Source organism: Aptenodytes forsteri, unplaced genomic scaffold (genome assembly GCF_000699145.1).
Source record: "Aptenodytes forsteri isolate BGI_AS27 unplaced genomic scaffold, ASM69914v1 Scaffold193, whole genome shotgun sequence".
In the NCBI taxonomy this organism is placed as follows: domain Eukaryota; kingdom Metazoa; phylum Chordata; class Aves; order Sphenisciformes; family Spheniscidae; genus Aptenodytes; species Aptenodytes forsteri.
The window spans coordinates 14,186,638-14,206,808 of record NW_008795405.1 but is presented as its reverse complement, the minus strand read 5'-3'; the positions used below and the strand labels follow the sequence as shown (position 1 = coordinate 14,206,808).

Sequence of the window (20,171 nt, the reverse complement as noted above, 5' to 3'; positions counted from 1 at the left end):
TTATTATTATTATTATTATATTATTTCTTCAGTCATTAAACTGTTCTTATCTCAACCCACGAGTTTTCTTATTTTTGCCCTTCCAATTCTCTCCCCCATCCCGCTGGGGGAGGGGAGGGTGAGGGAGCAGCTGTGTGGTGCTTAGTTGCCGACTGGGGTTAAGCCACGACACTAGTCAAGGTTGAAACAGGATGGGGAAAGCTGTAAAACACGCAGGCAGTGTGTGGGAGAAGAATATTGCATGAACTCATGATTTTTTTTCTGTTTGAAGGTGGCACTGGAGGAGATAGGCTATTCAAGAGGCAAGGTAGAAAAAGGGAACAGAGCCTAGTATGGGAGGAAACAGGATTCTCTTACTGAGAAGTAACACTTCCTGGTTACTTCTTTCTTCAGACACACTTATTTTTCATCCACCTCTTAAACACATTTCATTTTTGTTTCCCTGTCACATTCTTTCTTCCACTGACCTCATCCTGAGATTCCCCATTTCCAGATGATGACAGGCTCTGTGGCACCTCATGCTTGGGCTCTTGCACCTAAACCTTCATCTCCTTTTCTTGACTGAGATGTACTTCAGGTCAGCTGAGCTTTACGAGAGAGCAGCTGTTTATCTGAGTGGAGAATTGGAGGTGCTTAGGTTGTGAGACTGCAGGCGTCTTGCTAAGTCATAAAACACCAGCTTTAGTTGCTAGTTGATGCATACTTTACGAATTGATGGTGATAGTCCCCATCACCCTCAGCAGGATGTGCTGCAAGACTCTTTTGAGCCCTTTCTTTAGACAAGGCAGTGTAGGGATGGATGCACTGTGTTAGCTCTGGGGATGGGTAAGGGAGTTGCACTTGTTTTACATCTTCACCTCGTGTTGCCATCAAAACAAAATTAAAATGAAGAGAGGTATAAAGAGAAATGGTTCCTTTGTGTTTGGTATTTAAAAATAGTGACTGGCATTGGACTGGCAGTGGTGATCTTCATCCAGGCTTGGACCCTACTTCACACTTCTGTCTTTTTTATTGAGACTGTCAGTCCCTCTGAAATGGAGGTAGCAGCACTTCCAAACACCCCAGGGAGTGCAGGGAGGGTAAAACTCTCAATATTGGGTGTGCTCAGCATATGTTTATTCAATCACAAACATATGTAAGTAAATGTTCATGCTAACTTGGATAATTTAGAGTGGTAATATGGCTTATAAAACCTCTTCGGCAGAAATACCTATATTAGAGAAATTTTTGCATACCCAATCAAGCATCGGGTATGAACCAATATCGTTCACACTGCAGATCCACCCTGCAGACACCTGGAAAGTATTTGGCCCTTGTCTAGGCGACCTGTCAAACCACGTATGACCATATATTTTCTTCACTATGAAACACTAAATCTTTCCAGTATTTAATGCCCTTCTCTTTAATGTCAGCTGGTCTTATAAGGAGACTTGTTAAACTAGTGTTCTCATTTATGGCATTTTAATTTAATAATAATTCAATTAAAAGTGTGTTTTTTATGGAGCATCCACGCTACCGTTATTGGTATTATTAGAGTAACCATCATAATAACATGGAATAATTATTTAAATGCTCATTAAAAATAGAGTGGTGGAGAAGAGAGTAACATTGGTGGAAAGACTGTAGGAACCTGATACATGTCTGTTCCTGAGTGCTACAATAAAAGGTGTCCTTTCTTTAAAGCTTGCAAGTTTCTACTTTTCCTGAACTTCTAAAGGTGCAGTAAAGCAGCATTAAAATTCCTTAACATTTTTATTGCTTCTGTTGTAACTTTGTAAAGGGAACCAGAAACATTATCTGGAAAGTATTGCTAGAGGTAAAGAATGGCAGTGGTTATGTGGACCTGACTGCAGGTCCTCGCTGCAGTCCTGGCAGGGGTTATGGGTGGGTGATTAAAAAGTGGGGGAGTTTGTTCTCTGTTACAGCTAATGGAATTATTCAGGCATGCTGAGGGGAGGATTCGTAAGGCACTGGATGTCACTGTAGCCCAGCAGAAAATAATGAATTCTCAACAGTTCTTATCTCACACTGATTATTGTTTGATGGTATCCAGAATAACTGAGGATATTTTGAGGGAAATTTATCTCCAGGGCAAAGGCGCTCAGCGTTCAGGGTATATAGAAAGTCATGTACCAACTGGGCAAGGAAGATCTGTGTATCACTAAATGATACAAGTCAGACTGCAGAGGACAGATAAGTCAGAGGATTCAGGCTGCCTGGTGCAGTGGGATGAATGTCCACAGACCCAGGCTACTCTTGTTCTGGGCTGGGCAAACTGACCTGTCTTTTCTCACTGCCCCCTGTAAGAGCAGAATTTGGGAGGCAGGATCTGAATTTAGCTTTGTTTTGTGCTGTTCATGAAAGAGAAAAAAGCTCATTATTGCTTTGACATTTTGAATGGAACGTAATCTGTCATGCAGTAATGGAGGGAACACATTTTAATATTTCTGGAAAAGACCATCTTTTGTCATAATAGGCAGAAAAGGAAAGAGTGTTCAATAAGTTCATAGTTTGTAATTACATGCTTAGGGAGAAGATACTAGAGAGATTTTTATTCTACCAGATAAAAACATAACCAGATCTAATGGTTGGCAGTTGAAGTCAGGAATTTGAATTGGAAAGAAGACAGTTTTTTTAATACTGAAGATAGTCAACCATTGCCACAGACTACTCCGATACATAGTGAATTCTCTCTCACTTGGCATTTCCGAAGCAAGCTGGGAGAAGGGGGTGCTAAAGGACATGAAGTGGTTCAACTGCAAATCACTGGGCTGGATGAGATCTGTATGTGAGATGCAGAGTAAATTGTTTCCTATATTTTTCATGTACATGTAGGTAGGACAAAATGTTATGATCTTAACTTGCAGGAAGCAAGATTTAGATTAAGCATTTGGGGAACCTGGAACCTTCGTGATGGTAAAGGAGGGAAGGAATGAGGTAGATTTTGGGAAGGTTGTAGACTCTCCATCCAGGTGGCCTTTGAAGTGGAATAATGGAGCATCTGCCATAGATATGAATAGATGCATAGATATGGACAACCCTTGGGTCAGGAATTGGACAAGGGCAACCCTTAAGATTTATCCCAGTCCTCTCATTCTTTAATTTCACGGTCCTTCCTAGCCTTCAAATCAATATTTCTGAACCTATACACCCGTGTATAGGACCCAGCCCTACAAACCCGTCTCATGTCTGAATTCCAGTGGCAGTATTTGTTTGGCTTTAGTGCAACCTTGAAGCTACTATTGACTGCTCGGGGCTTGTGGCCTGGATGTCTCATCTCAGTACGTACACTGTATCTACCAACTAATGTAAAGATAAAAAATTATACTTGAGCCATCAACCTCCAAAATCATGCCTAGTTACAGACTGTAGTGTTGAATCCATGTCCAATTCATTGAACAGTATTAATGAAGTCTTGGCTTGTGCTTAACTCTAAGCACATGAATAATTTCATCGCTATCCAACAGAGCACTTCAGCCTATCCTTAAGTTTCACTGATGTTGATTACTCACATGCTCAAAGTCAAGCACATGCTAAAGTGATAAAGACTGCATATGGCAAAGCCTATATAGCTAGTTGTCATAAAGTGGGTATTTAGACAGACTTCAGTGCAGGTGGCAAGGGATTAAGATAGCCATATATCAAAAGTAGCCTTATAACAAAGAGTTTTATAGTGTAGGTGCACTGCATTATTAAATATAAGGATCATTCTTGAGCAATACATGGCTGTTTCCGGGCATGTTTAAAATATTTAGCAAGTTTTTGAATATAAAAATGTTCGGAGTGGATCTTCAAAGACTTTTTGACATTGTTCTGTTCTTAAAAGTGAGCATCTACACTGCTCAGGGCAACTTCTAGGCAAGATAACCATGAAGTGATAATATGGAAATGAACATTTTTTATTATTATTATTTTTTTATTTTTTTTAAATGGGGAGTCTGGGGAGAGTCTTTGAGGGTTGTGAAAGATAAAATACATATATACACAGGCATGCACACATGAACATTTGTGAAGTAGTCAGAGATTGGTAGCCAGGTAGCCTGCAGTCAATTTTGCCGTCATGTCAGGGTCTCCTGAAGAGGAGTATTAAGGAGCATAAAAGCTAAACAAAACAAAAAGGAAGAGAAGGCTGTTTTATGACTGCTAGCTTGTAAATCTTAGATCACTAATAGCACTAATTTGCTCTGTTTGAAAGAAAACTAAAAAGGAGAGGGATTTACTTTCCTCACTTGAATTTCACGGAGGTGAAGTTTTGGAGAACAAAACAAAACATCTCCGTTCCATGTAACATGTAGTAGCAAGCATCCAGCCAGCTGCCATTTTGAGGGTAATTTTTTTAATCAGCCATTTCAGTTTTAGATTGGCCTTGATCCTCAGCCTGCTCAGGAATTTTTCTCCTTACGTATGTGCCTTTGCTGAAGTAAACGTGTTGCTGTTGTTGCCGTCGTCATCGCCTAATACACAGCTGCTTTCTTGCTCCTGTCATCTCTTGAGCAAAGCAAGGAGAATGCATGCACACACACACACACACTTTATTTTTTTAAAGGAAAAAACCCCACAACAAAAAAGAATGCATGCTGTGACTTTAAAAATGAAAGAATTGAACAGCTGTGGGTAATAAATCGATTAATTAGAGTGGATAAAATGAAGGTGAAGGGTGCAGAGCACTCTTTAATTTGAAGATATATGACCTTGTAAGATGCTACACTTCATTTGCTATTAGATCACACTTCAGAAGGGGCTTTATTAAAATCTATTCTAGGGTGAGCTGAGGTAAAACATATTGTTAAAAAAAGCTTTTGACAGAGTATGTTATATACTTTAGTCTGCTTCAGTGATTTCTGTCACTTTTTATACTACACATGTTGCTGTGCAAGAAAAGTTAAAGGTCTAGACATTTTCATCATATTTCTGTAAGAAACAGAAATTTAAATATTTGAAGTAATAATGGGAGCATTTACTGTTGCTTTGGCTGCAGAGCTGACATAAAGCTCCCTAACTGCCTCAGTGCTGAGTAGATTTTTAAGGGATAATGTATCAGTTCCTTTCTGTGTTTGTATGTGGCTTTCATTAATGTCAATAGCAGTTACGGACACTTTTTCCAAGCCAAGTACAGTTCCCAAACTTGTGTTTTTTCCAATAGCGGTTGTTAGAGATTAATCAAAGCAACTGGGTCTGTCCCGTACGATGCAGTGTGCAGGGCCGGCGCACACGGGCCGTATCAGCGAGGCAGAAACGCCTGCTGTGTTGTGTACGTTTTTTCTTGGCTGTGGAGAGCCGGCTTCTCCGAAATTGGGGTCTGAAGCCGCTATCCGCAGCAATAGCCCAACTAAATCAATAGGAGCGTGAGGAGCTGCACCACATATATCACCTACCTTTGTAAATAAGTCTCAATCTGATAGACGCTTTTTCCTTTACGCTTTTATGGATGTTCATTGGGTGATAAGATTAGATAGACTGACAGGCTGATAGGTAGGCAGATAGTCTTCTAGCCTCCTTGTATAAGGTTTTGTAGGTTTTGTTAGCAGCAGCTGTTCCTGCAACAGCCAGAAGAGGGGAATTCAGTCAGCAGCAATCCTGCTTTGCCTGGTGTTGCCTGAGTTTAATTTTTTTTTTTTTTTTTTTTTTTGACTGCTATGAGTCATTCCTCTTTACAAAGGTAGTTTCGATAATACAGTTCAGTTCACCTTATAAACTCTTTCACTTTCAAGCTCAGGCAACAGGCCTTTGTAAATTGCAGTCCCCCCATCTAGAAAGGGGTTGTGTAGTTCAGCTTCGGATCTGAGCTCCTGCGGAGGGGCTGGGATCAGGCTTCGTTCGGGCCGTTACGCAGGTATGGGTCAGGCGGGAAGCTTGGTTCAGACTTTGAACTTTCAGGAAGTTTAGTGCCTTTAGGTGCAGCGGGGCCATCGCTAGCCAAAATATGTGCTTTCCTAAATAAATAAACAAGCAAGAAATTAATTTTAGATTTTCTAAAATGGGTAGTTGTTTTTTTCAGGAAGCCTCCCCCTCATTTAAAAAAAACAACAACAAAACAAATCCTGGATCATGATTTTCAAGTTGACACATATTTGTGAATTTATCGGAGTCTTGCAGAGGCATTGAAAAAAGGAGGAAGGGGGTGGGGAGGAAGTGCTTTTTGAAGATAGCACATAGTTTATATTGTGCCCAGGACTGGAATTTTCTAGCTAGCAAAATTATGACTGTAGTGCAGACTTGTCCACACCTGTCCTTTATGTAAAGCTGAATCAAGGTTAAAGGAATGCTTTCCACCTTCATACAGTTGTTCAAAGAGGCTAGAAAGGCAAACAGAACAATGTTTTTGGCTCCGGTGAACGTTTCTGCATTGGAGGGCAGGCTCAGGCTCAGAAATTCTTGGGACCCAGTTCAAGCACGGCTCGACATTTGTTACTGTTAATTGCAACTGTGCTGTCCGCTTTGATTAACGGATGTTTCATTTGAGTGGCTTCTTGGTGTTTTGGCAAAAAGAATGTCAAAGTGGTTTATGCAAAGGTACGTTTTCCAAGCTCCTGTTGACTTGGATAGGACTTGTGCAGCTAAATACCTACATAGTATTTTAAAAATGGAAGTGCTGGCATGACTGAAGCATGTATAAATTAGATTCAGCAAGATCTCAGGGGTCTGCTGCATGAAGTATATGAAAATATAAAATGAAAGAGTGAAAATGATACTGAAGCTCCTTGCAGGTGCCTTGTAAAACCTACCACACTGCATTTTCCTTGGTTTTCGGCTGTAGTCATAAATCCCTTGAAACAAATTCCTTTTTGTGGAATAAACACGTGAAAGGATTTGGAACCTTATGCATCCATAAAGGAAGGTTTTGTTTGCAAGTTAGAGGATATAAACGTATATAGCACCAATGCGTATGTGTGATATTTGTCATACATGTTAAGTGAATAAGTGTGGTGAGTAAATGTGCTGTTCAACAACTTATATCAGTCAATACATTGCAATTAAGTCCTTCTTTCAGAAATGCCAAGGAGGAAATGTGTTAGCAAAATAAAATGCATGCCAACTGTATTTAAATGTTCTCTGCTGTATTATTTTTTGAGTGTTCTTTCTGTTTTTCTTTTATAGGTAAAGATGAGCCTTCAAGCTATATTTGCACAACATGCAAGCAGCCTTTTAATAGCGCTTGGTTCTTGCTTCAGCATGCCCAGAACACACATGGATTCCGCATCTACCTGGAAACAAGCCCTTCAAACAGTTCCCTTACTCCACGCATCACCATCCCTCCTCCTCTGGGACCGGAGACTGTTGCACAGTCCCCGCTGATGAATTTCCTTGGAGACAACAACCCTTTCAATCTTTTGCGGATGACAGGACCCATCTTGCGTGAACACCCTGGCTTTGGTGAGGGTCGGCTCCCAAACACGCCTCCGCTGTTCAGCCCACCGCCTCGTCATCATCTGGATCCACATCGCCTTAGTGCCGAAGAAATGGGGTTAGTTGCCCAGCATCCCAGTGCCTTTGACAGAGTTATGCGTTTAAACCCCATGGCAATTGAGTCCCCAGCGATGGATTTTTCCAGAAGGCTTCGAGAGCTGGCAGGAAACAGTTCCACCCCTCCGCCAGTCTCGCCCAGTCGCACCAACCCTATGCATCGCCTGTTGAATCCTTTCCAGCCGAGTCCTAAATCACCTTTTTTGAGCACCCCGCCACTGCCCCCCATGCCCCCCAGCAGCACTACGCCTCCCCAGCCTCAGGCCAAGAGCAAGTCCTGTGAGTTTTGTGGGAAAACATTCAAGTTCCAGAGTAACCTTATCGTGCACCGGCGCAGTCACACAGGAGAAAAGCCCTACAAGTGTCAGCTCTGTGACCATGCTTGCTCCCAGGCCAGCAAGCTAAAACGCCACATGAAAACGCATATGCATAAAGCTGGCTCCATGACGGGCAGGTCAGATGATGGACTGTCCACCACTAGTTCCCCCGAGCCGGGCACAAGTGAGCTCACTGGAGAGGGACTGAAATCCAGTGAGGCAGATTTCAGGAACGAGAGCGATCCTTCCCTGGGCCATGACAATGAAGAAGAGGAAGAGGAGGAGGAGGAGGAAGAGGAGCTCGAAAACGAGAGCCGGCCAGAGTCGAGCTTCAGTATGGACTCGGAGCTGAGTCGTAACCGAGAAAACGGCTCCAAGTCGTTGCCGGACGAGAAATCCCTCGTCCTGGGAAAAGTCATCGAGAATGTAAGTCTAGGTGCCATCCAGCAATATAATGACATGCTAGCTGAAAAACAGAAGAGGAGTAGCTTCATGAAAAGGTCTTCTGACCAGCGAGACTTGTGTCCTCGAGACCTCTGTCAGAGAGATCCAGGCGACGAAGACTCAGTGGTAGGAGAGCTGGACCGCACTGAGGAAGGGACGGTCAACGGAAGAAACTTTGGCCCGGGTGAACCCTTCCCAAACTTGTTCCCCCGCAAGCCGACGCCTATCACGAGCCCCAGTTTAAACAATTCCTCTAAAAGAATAAAGGTAGAGAAAGATTTGGACTTGCCACCAGCAACGATAATACCTTCCGAAAACGTTTACTCCCAGTGGCTGGTAGGGTACGCAGCATCGCGGCACTTCATGAAGGATCCGTTCCTCGGATTCACAGACTCCCGACAATCCCCCTTCGCGACCTCTTCCGAGCACTCGTCGGAGAATGGGAGCCTGCGTTTCTCCACCCCGCCGGGGGACATGCTGGACGGGGGGCTCTCAGGGCGCAGCGGCACAGCGAGCGGAGGCAGCACCCCCCACATCAGCGGTCCCGGCCCCGGGCGACCCAGTTCGAAGGAAGGGCGCAGGAGCGATACATGTGAGTACTGTGGCAAGGTCTTTAAGAACTGCAGCAATTTGACGGTGCACCGTCGGAGCCACACTGGAGAGCGGCCTTACAAATGCGAGCTCTGCAACTATGCATGTGCCCAGAGCAGTAAGCTGACGCGCCATATGAAAACGCATGGCCAGATAGGGAAGGAGGTCTACCGCTGCGACATTTGCCAGATGCCCTTCAGTGTTTACAGCACCCTGGAGAAACACATGAAAAAGTGGCATGGAGAACATTTGCTGACAAATGACGTCAAAATTGAGCAGGCAGAAAGAAGAATCTCTCGCCCCCCCCCCCCCGCCCCCGCTAGGTTAAATTTCAGGGGTCTAGGTAACATTTTATTTGTACAGTTTAACTATTGCCAACTGAGAAAAGATGACCTAACTTGCCTCCGTAAACATAACTTAGCATAACTATGGTAGGTGCCAGTCTTTGGCACTTAAAATATAACCTGTGTCTACAAAGTTCTATTAAACCCGAGGGTTGATTAAGGCAGTAAAAATTGTGGAGCCTTTTAACTGTGCAATAATTTCTGTATTTATTGGGTTTTTGTAATTTTTTGGCATGTGCAGGTACTTTTTTTTATTCTTTCTGTTTAAATTTCTTTTAAAATTTTGTTGGGTATCCCTTTTTAATTTTACCCAGTCGTAGCCTGAGATTACTTGCATTGTAGGGGAGAAACATATCTTTTTAAATTATAATTTTTGGGCCGCTGCTTTGTTGAAATTTAAGCTAAGCATGTGTAATTTCTTGTGAAGAAGCCAGCATTTGAACAGAAATCTTTCTTTTTTTTTCTTTTTTTTTTTCCTTTCCTCTTCTTAAATAACCTCGAAGATTAGGGAAAACAAAATTGTACAGCGGATAACAATCTTTAAAATTAGCACTTTCTTTTGGAATTGGATTGAATATGTAGCACTGACAATGTCGCTGACGATAGAGGCCTTTTCTAGATGGATTTCATCACTAAAATCATGGCAACAAAAAAGACATAGGTGCAGAAGGCAGCTACATTCAAAACCCAGAAACATTCTTAATTGTGCATTGCTATCGGATAGTTTCTTCTTGTTGCTAAAAGCTATGGCAACATAATGGTGCCATTTTATCACTTTTTGGGGTGTCTTTCCCTCCCTCTTCCCCTCCCGCCACTCTTCCCAGAGACAGTAAAAGTACATCTTGAGTATTGTAATATTCTTCTCAAACCTTGGAGGAGCCAAATGCTGTCTTTTTTCTTTGTAAACCACAAAATCATAAATTTGAGCTCAGGACATCTACTTCAGTCCAGATTTGCTGTAGTTAACATAATAATTACTAGAGAATGGGAAAGTGTGAATTTCTCAATGAAAAGCCTCAACTCATAGGCATTTGGTTTATGAATAGAAATATTGGAACTATCTTATATGATGTACAATGATGTTATTATAAGGAAGGGAAAAATAAATTCTGGTTGATTTACCTGTCTTGGCAAGATTCTGTTCCTATTGAAGTTGGTAAGAGTTTTCCCCTTGACTTAATTAGGAACAGAATGGAACTGTATTCGGATAAAAGCATTACGACAGAAAAAAGTAAACAAAAGAAAAATGCACCTGCTCTAGTTTCAAATTCCAAATTTTTTAAAGCCTTTTACGACTAATATTAGCAAACAGTGGACGATTATGGTTAGAGATTTTAATTATGTTGACCCGCACTTTAAAACTTTTGTTTGTGGTTAAGAGAAAAATGGCTTCTCAACAAGAAATTACATCATATTCTTCTACTTGGCCCAAAGGTGGGTTAAACTGTAAGGGAACAGCTGAGATTAAGTGTCAGTGTTGCTAAGCATGGCATTCACAATACTGGCACTATAAAGAAAAATAAATAAAAATAATTTATTGGACAGTTTTTCTACTGCCATTCAATTTGACGTGAGTGCCTTGAAAACTGATCTTCCTATTTGAGTCTCTTGAGACAAATGCAAAACGTTTTTGTGAAATGAAAAGACTTTTAAAAAAAAAAGTAAAACAAGAAAAGTACATTCTTTAGAAAAAAAGAGCCACATTTACTTAAAAAAAAATTACTGGTTGAAGATAGTGGACATGAAAATGCCATAAGACCCAATCAAATGAAGATGTATACCCAGCACAACTTCGGACATCCATTAGCTGAATTATTCTCAGCCTTTTTTTTTTTTTCAGGACAACGCTGCTTAGGAAATGGAATGGAAATGATTTACTGCTGAATTAAAACTCAAATGACACAAATTACAAGTTGTTATCATTGAATGAGAAAAAACAATTCAGGAACAACGGCTAATTTTTTTTAAAAGTTAAATTTAGTGCACTCTGTCTTAAAATACGTTTACAGTATTGAATACATACAAGGGTAAAAAAGAAATTGTGTGTATGTGTGTTTGAGCAATCTTTTTTTTCCCAAAGTTTGCTTAATAGGTTATTAAAAAATGCCATAATGGCCATGTGTATATTGTTTTCTTTTGGTGACGGGGTTTTAGTATATATTATATATATTAAAATTTCTTGATTACTGTAAAAGTGGACCAGTATTTGTAATAATGGAGAATGCCTGGGCATTTTACAAAACCAGAAAGAAAAAAAAAAAACTTTTCTTTTTTCCTTGAAAATGTTGCAGTAAAATTTAAATGGTGGGTCTATAAATTTGTTTTTTTCCCTGTACTGGTAAGTCTTGAGTTTTAGTAAATTTTTTTCTACCTTGGGTGTTGAATTTTTATTTCAAAAAATGTATAGAATCTTGTATTTGGGGATTAAAAGGTGATTGCTACACCATGTAGAAAAAGTATGTAGAAAAAAGTGCTTAATATTGTTATTGCTTTGCAGAAAAAAAATCACGTTTCTGACCTGTACCTATTTTTCTCTTTTTTTCTCCCCTTCCCCCCTTCCCTTCCCCTTCTGGAATGGATATTGATATTGGTTGATTCATATGATGTAGGCACTTGCTGTATTTTTACTGAAGCTTGTAATTTTTTAACTGTACGCTTGTCCTTTTAAAGGGATTTAATGTACCTTTTTGTTAGTGAATTTGGAAATAAAAATAAAAACAAACAAACAGGCTGCCATAATATATTTTTTTAATTTGGCAGGATAAAATATTGCAAAAATAAAAAAAAATTTGTATGTGAAGTCCTTATTGTACAGAAAAAAAGGGGGTTGTTAGACGACCTTTGAGTAAAAGAAACAAAACAAAATAATTAAGTGCTTTTTTATTTTTAATTTTTTTGTTGTTGTTGTTCACAAATAATTTCAGTTGTATATATATTTTTTTTGTCAGAAATGGCCTACAAAAAAGTGCTGTTCCCACAGGGCTCTAAATAACTTCAAAGTTGCCTGGACCCCTTGCATCAAGGTTTTACCAGGTATGGTTGAACCAGGCTGGATGGTTATTGCCTATTCGTGTGAAATGAAATTCAGCTCCCGTAAAGGTGTCTGGGGTGACATCCCACAGCTTCCCCGCAGATTCGAGAGAGAGAGAGGAGATTTTTTTTCCCCCCTTCCAAACAAGAAGATGTCCAACACATCTTCCCTCTCCCGGCCGCCCCCATCTCACTGCTCCCCACACCCTGCCACTGCCCTCTGGAAGAAAGTCGTTTCACAGCAAAGAGCGAGAGCTGTTGCATCCACTTTGACATAAAATGGTAAAATGGGCTGCTGTTGGTGCAGCTGTAACCGGGTTGAAATAGAATTGGTCCAGGCACAGCCCTCCTCTTCCCTGTCAGAACAGGACCTACTCCGTGTACAGGTCTTGCCAGTCCATGTTATTAGCTGCTTTGCTGCTGTTCAGTCCTAATTGTACATTCCATAAATTTCTGAATGTTTGAGGGACTGGGATGAAATCCTGTGCCTTTTGATTTCTCTCTTCTTTGCTGTTCTTTCTCTCTCTCTCTCTCACACTCTCTCCCTTTTGGGTCGAGGGGAAGACAGGTGGCAGAAGAGGCACCGATGCTCTAGTGAAGGGGAGAAGGAGAAAATGCTCACCGCTCTTGCAGGAAATGACGGTAAAACTAAAACACAAACAACAAAAAAAAATATTGCCATGCCAAATTCTTCTGCTGCTTTCATCGGTGCAGAACTGCTGGAGCAATTGGAGAGGCATAGGTGTGACAGCAGAGAGAATTTGGTCCAGCTACTGAACAGATAGATATATGTCTTCCTGGCTTGAACAATGTACCCTTAAGACTTCTGGACAAATTCTGGATCTCAATTAAACTGATATAAATCAGGAATTATTCATCACTTAGTCCTGGATAACTCCAGCGTGGCTGAGGCTGGAACGTGGTCCCTTAAAGGCACATTTTCACTGTTTGGTGAAAATTCAGGTCTCTGGCGTTCATGTAAGTCCAGAGTCATGTCACAGAACTCAGCAGAATCCCTTGGACGTGCATCGGTGTAATGAAGATCAGAAGTTAACCGCGTATTTTTGGTCCACAATTCATTGATTTAAGAAAGAATTGAACCTTTCATTTTAGTGTAAGTTGCTTAGGAGCTCTGGTCTCCCTGTTGTTTTTAATTATCCAGGATAGCTAACACCAGCAGTTGTCTAATTTTGTGACTTAAATCACTGAAACTAACAGTAAGTCACCCAAAAGCACAAGGGTTGTGTTTCTGCAGACTGCAGTGATAATGAAATGGCCCTCCTTTTCTTCTCGCTTAGAAGAACTGTAGTTTACTAGGCCATAAGCACAATATAACATAGACATAAAATAGCTAGAATGCTGCCATAGTTCTCTTCACAATTTAAGTAGGTTTTTATTATTATTATTTTAAGGTTGAATTTATTACTTCCGTTGTGTCTAGTCCTGCTGCCTTTGAAGTCCAGAGCAAAACTCCAGTCGACTCCCTTGGCAACAGGACAGGTCCGAGAACCTGGTTTTAGAAAGAAAAATACCGATTTTTAAGGAAAGGGTCAAAAAATCAGCATTTCATCCCAGTCCTATGTAAAAGACAGTCCAAGGTTTTGTTTATCACAGGCAAACTCATTTTTATGGTGCTCTTTGTATTTTAGAACTGCAAAGCAAAGTAACGTTGATTTAAGTTGTTTGCATTTGTACCGGCAAGGCAAAATATTTTTATTACCTTTTTCTATTACTTATTGTATGAGCTTTTGTTGTTTACTTGGAGGTTTTGTCTTTTACTACAAGTTTGGAACTATTTATTATTGCTTGGTATTTGTGCTCTGTTTAAAAAACGAGAGCACTTTTTTTTTTATTATGGATAAAATGTTGAGATGGCTGGAGGTCATTTCAATATGGCTTAGTGAAATATTTATTGTTCCTTTTATTCTCTGTACAAGATTTTTGGCCTCTTTTTTTTCCCTTATTGTCACAATGTTGAGTTCAGCATGTGTCTACCATTTCATTTGTACGCTCGTTCAAAACAACGTTTGTTCCAGTTTCAAGTTATAAAAATAAATTGGACATTTGACTTGATCTCCAAATCTTGTCTTTCCTGTTTTTTTGAAATTGAGGGGTGGAAGGGGAAAAAAGAAGGGAGTGAGGAGTTGAAGCTTTAGTACAGATGATAGAGCTCGTGCAGTATTTTCTGTTGGTTCTCGTGGGAGTCAGTCAGGAGAGAATTCTTGTTCGGGGAGGACACATGAGCACCTGCATGATGCTAAGCAGGCGCTCAAGTCCTGCTTATGTCCCTTGAACTTAAATATAATGTAAAGTATTTCCTGAGTAGGGTTCTTGAGAGAAAATGGTAGAATAATGTTTGAAACAGTCAAATTTCTCATATGAAATTACGTGATGTTTGGGGCGATTAGCGCAGTTTACTGAGGACAGTGAGAAGAGTTTTGCTCTTGTGTTTCTTTCCATCCCCATAAACTTAACTGTGTGCTGTGTGCACCTAAGTTTGTTAATGTGTTTTGCTTCTTGGATGCCAACATAAATACTTATGAGAGCACTTACTGATTTAACCAGGAGCTGAATTTGGGCCACAGACTCTGTATTATTATGTGAGAAGCACTAAAATGTAACTTCAGCTAAACATCTGCTCCTCCTCTTCAGCTAGGGACACAGGCACGCACAGTTAAAGGCAGAATTTTGCACAGTTTGCAGTTTGAGGATAAGAGCTGACAGCTACAGGCAGTTCACTGTCCTGATATTCTTTATCAAGCCAACCTGTTAGCAAATGCATGGAAATCTTGAATGAGAGAATTGTTTTTCAAACCATTATTGGAAAGCTCAGGAAAGATTTGGAGTGTCAGAGACCAGATTCTGATTTCCTGGAGGCCCTGGTCCAACAAACCATGTAACAGGCTTGTGATTCAAAGCAGGTGGGTAATTGAAATTCATTTCAAAGGAACTGCTCCTGGACTTTAAAGTATTTGGCTCAACTCAGAAGTCAGGAGGGGAAACTAAGTGGTTTGTGTTATAGAAGAGCTCCTACAGATGGTCCCTTCCTCATCTCAGGCTCCCTGAATCTACAATCTAAATTTAGGTATGTGTGTAAGTGCTTTGCTGGATCAAGGCTTCAGAGTGATATAAAAGTTACAGTCTTTGAAAAGTTGCACTCATGAAAAACCAGTGAAAATGAAATCAGAACCCGACGCTGACAATTATATTGGGCAATAGTTCATGCTGTAATTCCCAAAATGCCACATTCGTTTTGAATGCTGTCTGCAGTGAGCTGTAAAGGCTGTTACATTTTACTTCTAAATTTTGTACAGTTTGCATTTGAATGGGGTATTTTTGACACCCCATAAACATGACTTCACTTTAGTGGAGCTTTACACCGCTGTGTCATTTTGTCAGTTTTAAAGGCGTTGCAAACCTTGCAGATATTGATGTGGTGTTTGAAGATTTAGCGGCAGCAGCCGCTGCTGTGCATCCTGGCCTGTGACCAGGAGGAGGGTTTGGAGGCATGAGGAGACTTTCTGTCCACTGCCTTTGCTAGGGGAGGTGGTATTTGCCCAACAAGGAGAAGCACGGACCACCTGGTAGTGGTAATGCCTTAACTCATCACTGTTGGATCTGCTAGAGCTTGTCTGTCAGACCCCTGATTACTCACACACATTGGCATGAGGGAAGAAGCAGGATTAGGCCCTTTTGACAGAGGAAATGTGAGAAATCACACAAACAAGGCTGTAAACGACTAAATCCAAATGAGTCTCTTTGCAGCATCCTTGGGCTGGATACTCCTGTTTCACACATGCTTGTGTAACCCAAGAAGAACTCTATTATAATTAGGAAAGGAAAAAGGTTTAGAAAAATCTTTGTGAAATCCAAATGAAACCAATGGAGTTCAAACTGTGGTATGAAATGAGAGGTACTTTAAGTCAACATTGTATTTATTATAATGAAGAAACCTGTTATAAAGGTGGTTTAATTTCTCAAGGGCCTTATTCCTCACACTAATTCTACACCATATTACTTCTTTGGATTCAATGGATTTACTCCTGATTTACATAAGTATTCCATGGGATTGAACCTGGTTTAGTGGTATTACATACAAAAAATTTGCATAAATGATAAGAACATATAACAGAATAGCAGTGGCCATTGAACTCTAACTCCATAATTGAGATGTTTCCACCAGAAGGCGGAGTCAAAGAGTTCCATTTACCCTATCAAAGGACAGAAAGATACCGTGAGATCTGTACGTCCAGTTAAAACAGCTTGAAAACTGAGCATTCAAAATGAAAGGCTTGTGAACAGACCAATAATTATACACCAAAATCATTCAGGAAATAATTCTGAATAATGAATATATGAGAGAAAATTGTGATCTATTTGCAGACAACTTGTAAGCAAAAAAGAGGCAACATTTGCCTAATAGTTGATTTGCTCTGAATTATTCTCCTAGCTCAGCTAAACACTGACCTTTAGCTACTCAATGACAACATACATTTCACTGTCTGACAGATGACAGACCATTCTCTGGGATCGCACATCTCAGAGATGGAAAAGACCTATTCACTCCTTTTGCCCATCCACTATCAATGCAAGATTATTCCTTTCAGTACATTTCCTAAACAGGGCCTTATGCAGAACAGAATTAAATATAATTTTATATCTAGCCATTGGAAAAAAAAATTGGCTGGTAAGAAAAGGTTCTTAATCCAGTTTTGTCACTGTCCATTTCCCCGTGGCTTTAATCACAGGATATAACAATACGGTACATTTATTAAAAGCGGGCACATGCTTCAGGGCTTGGTTGGTCTGTAGTTTGAGGGTGAGGTTAGTTCCAAAAAAAGTTCTAATTCTTCTATTTCCCATACTAATCAGGAGCCCATTGCATTATACAGACAATTTACTGATTTACAGATTACTTTTTCTGCACAAAAGTTAGACGTAGGTTTCCTTTTATGTGTATTTTTTTATTTATTTCTTATTCTGTCAGGATGCCTGTGAAATACCTCCTGTGCAAGTGAAGACCATTTACATATTTTCATGTAGCGTTGGCATGTACCAGTGCTGATTATGGCAGAAGTCATAGGTATCATCAGAGAACATCAAACCTAATGAAAATGTGAAGGAAAACAATAATGTTTCAATGATTCCTATAAACTGGCTAGGAATTACAATAATGCAAAAAATACATGTTGCTCTTCAAAAATGTTTTAAGCATAAGGAACGGATGTCCAATGACTAACAAGTTATATGTGTGAGTGTGTAAAAACTATGTATACATCTCTGTGTACATAACTTCAGATTCAAATTTCAAGTGTACTTATAGAAAGTTAGAGTATAATATTGATTTCATTTGAATTTCTCCTAATTAACAGGCAAGTGTAACTGAGCTCATTTTAGCCCACAGCGCTATATCCTCAAGATTGCCAGTTACTTTAGCAAAGCTGATTTAAAATGGATATTACAGTGATAAATGAAGACCTCTTGCTTCCCCTCTAGAAATCACAATTGAAGTAGCCATTGCATGTGGGCAATGTCCATATAACATTCTACTAGACACTATTAAAATCCCTAAGATGCTGTTTTTTACTAGAAACCAATAGATCATAAAGCAAAGTTCAGTGACTAGCCAGACTCATCTGGGGCATGTGAAGTTTCCACAGTACCAAAGTACCACTAGGAGGTATGTTTATAATTCTTTCTCTCACTATATTTATTAATTGGTATGAAAAGATAGATATAACTACCTGTGTGTTTGGGGGATGTGGGGCTTCACTCTTCCTGCTGCTGTGAGATGTGGAGAGATGAGTAAAACTAAGATAAATTACAAAAGCCGAGCAGACATGGAAACGCTCCAGAACAAACTCTCATCATTTAACTCTCTGTGATGTGATGGTGAGAAAAATTTTTGGAGTGAAGAAGGAGGCCAAAGGAGAAAAGTCTTCATATGATATATTCCTGATGTGAACCATCAGCAAAAACAGGGAAAATTGATATTGAAAGCAATAGTAGTTTCTATTCAGGATGTGGCTGCAGCAATCTAATCAGAAACCAGGCACTTCTCACAGAATACTTTGAATTCTTAGCAATGATGTAACATAATGCAGCTTCACTGAGAAAAGCACCATTCCTGCAAAATACTCCCAAATGACTGACAGAGCGAAATGATACAATTACAGAATTAGAAGAGGAGAGGGAAGGAGATGTTAAGAGGTATAAACAAGGGAGAAAATCATGTTTCACATGGTAATAATGTTCAGATGAAAGGAATGTGTTGGAGGATCATTGATGAATCAAGCCTGTTAGACGTTTCAAAATACCTAAGTGAAATGGGAGTTTAAATCCCATTTTAGAGGTAACTTGAGTTGTAAGACCCACTGATTTTTAACAAGCCTTGCATTTCCAAATGACTTTTGAAAATAAGGCAGTGGTCCAAAGTTACTTTAGAAAAAAATTCCTGTCATAGATATTATTCTGCTGATATTCCAGTGTCTTAAATTATTACTTTTAATGTCTGAACATTTTTGAACATAGAGAAATTGGAATGCCAGACTCATCCTATCTCAGTTTGTGGCTTAGCCTCATCTTTCCTAAAGAGAGACATAACTCCTAACTCCCCATATTTCAGATCTAGAAACCCATCATAGTACCCAACAGGTAGCACAAATTCAGGGTAAACAGTGCATGGCCAGGACAGTGATCTAATGATTTCACTAGATATGAAAGACTGCAGAGTCATTTCCAGATCAATACAGCTCATAACTGTTCCAGTAGCCCTATTGAGAAACTCTCAGAATGACACCTTGGTGGAAATCTCTCTACCTGCAGGAGGTTCAAATTTAGATCCGTAATTTGGCTCATTGCAAAGACTCTTGAAATAATAGTATGAAATCGTAGCTATTTAAAACGCCCAAACTACTAGTGATTAACAACATGAAATTTCTGGTTGAGGAAAACACATTTTGAGTCAAAAGTCACATCTCTGTATGAAAAATGGTCACTAATGAAAATGTTTCTATGTATGTGCTAGTTTTGAAGTTTGATATGTGAAGTATTTGCAGTTTACTCCTCTGCAATAGTTTATCCTCTCTGTAAAAGAGTTGGAGGATAGCTTGCATGGGTGCTCCTCATCCACTCCAGGGCAAAGGCAGGTAGTTTAACCAGTGACAGACCAAGCTAGTCTGAGAAGAGGAGAGGACCTCAGCAGTACAATTTCAATTGGCACATCTTGTTCTGCAATAAATGTTTGACCGTGGCTACAGAATGTCTTGTCCATCCATGATGCTTTGATGCTCCACAGCAGATGTATGCAGAACAGGGATAATGACCAACGGAGACGGGGATATGTCCATGAAGATGGATTCTCTTCCCAGATTTGGATCTGAAAGCAGATTTTTTTTTTCTTTTAGTAGCAAGTTAGAGAAATGCATTTTCTAATTCTACTTTGTGGGGGAGCAAACCATAATGGGACATCGCCTGGTGTAAATCAGCATTGCTCTGTTTTGCCAAGGCAGCTAGGCTTACTTACTTATCACCTGAGAGTTATTTTCAAATTTGTGCTATCCTCCCCAGCCTGGTAAATGGTTTTACTATCTGATATATTTTTCAAAAAGACTAAGAAGTTCTTCAGATTTTTTAAAGCAAGAAGTGTTTTAAACCAAATTACCTTGATTGCTTTGTGATACTGAGTGTGACTTCCCCAGTAAGTCAATCTTCAAAAAGAGTAGTAGGAAGCAGTAGCTCTTGGTAAATTAAGTAGACTGTGCATGTCAGTAGGAACTTCTGTGATGTATGTGAATGATCAGCTAGCAGAATTAAGTAGCTTTTTTGTCATTTCAGTCTGATGTAATCTCTCAAGCAATTTTTCCCAGAAGTATGTACTTGTCTTGATATGCAGAAACTCTGGCCACAGAGTTCACATGATTTTCCATACTTAGAGACTGTTTCTTTTGTTAGCTGTGTATTCAGATGTGTTTTCATGTTA

General features: G+C 39.9%; 1 protein-coding gene across 1 annotated transcript in view; it reads left to right on the top strand.

Annotated features, from left to right (window-relative positions):
• Positions 1 to 9,242, top strand: part of BCL11B (B-cell CLL/lymphoma 11B) — an 87,435-nt gene extending 78,193 nt beyond the window's left edge. Inside the window, exon 6 of the mRNA XM_019472451.1 lies at positions 7,099 to 9,242. Coding sequence (XP_019327996.1) covers positions 7,099 to 9,242 — 2,144 coding nt within the window. The remainder of the gene's footprint in view (positions 1 to 7,098) is intronic.
• Positions 9,243 to 20,171: the final 10,929 nt, after the last annotated feature.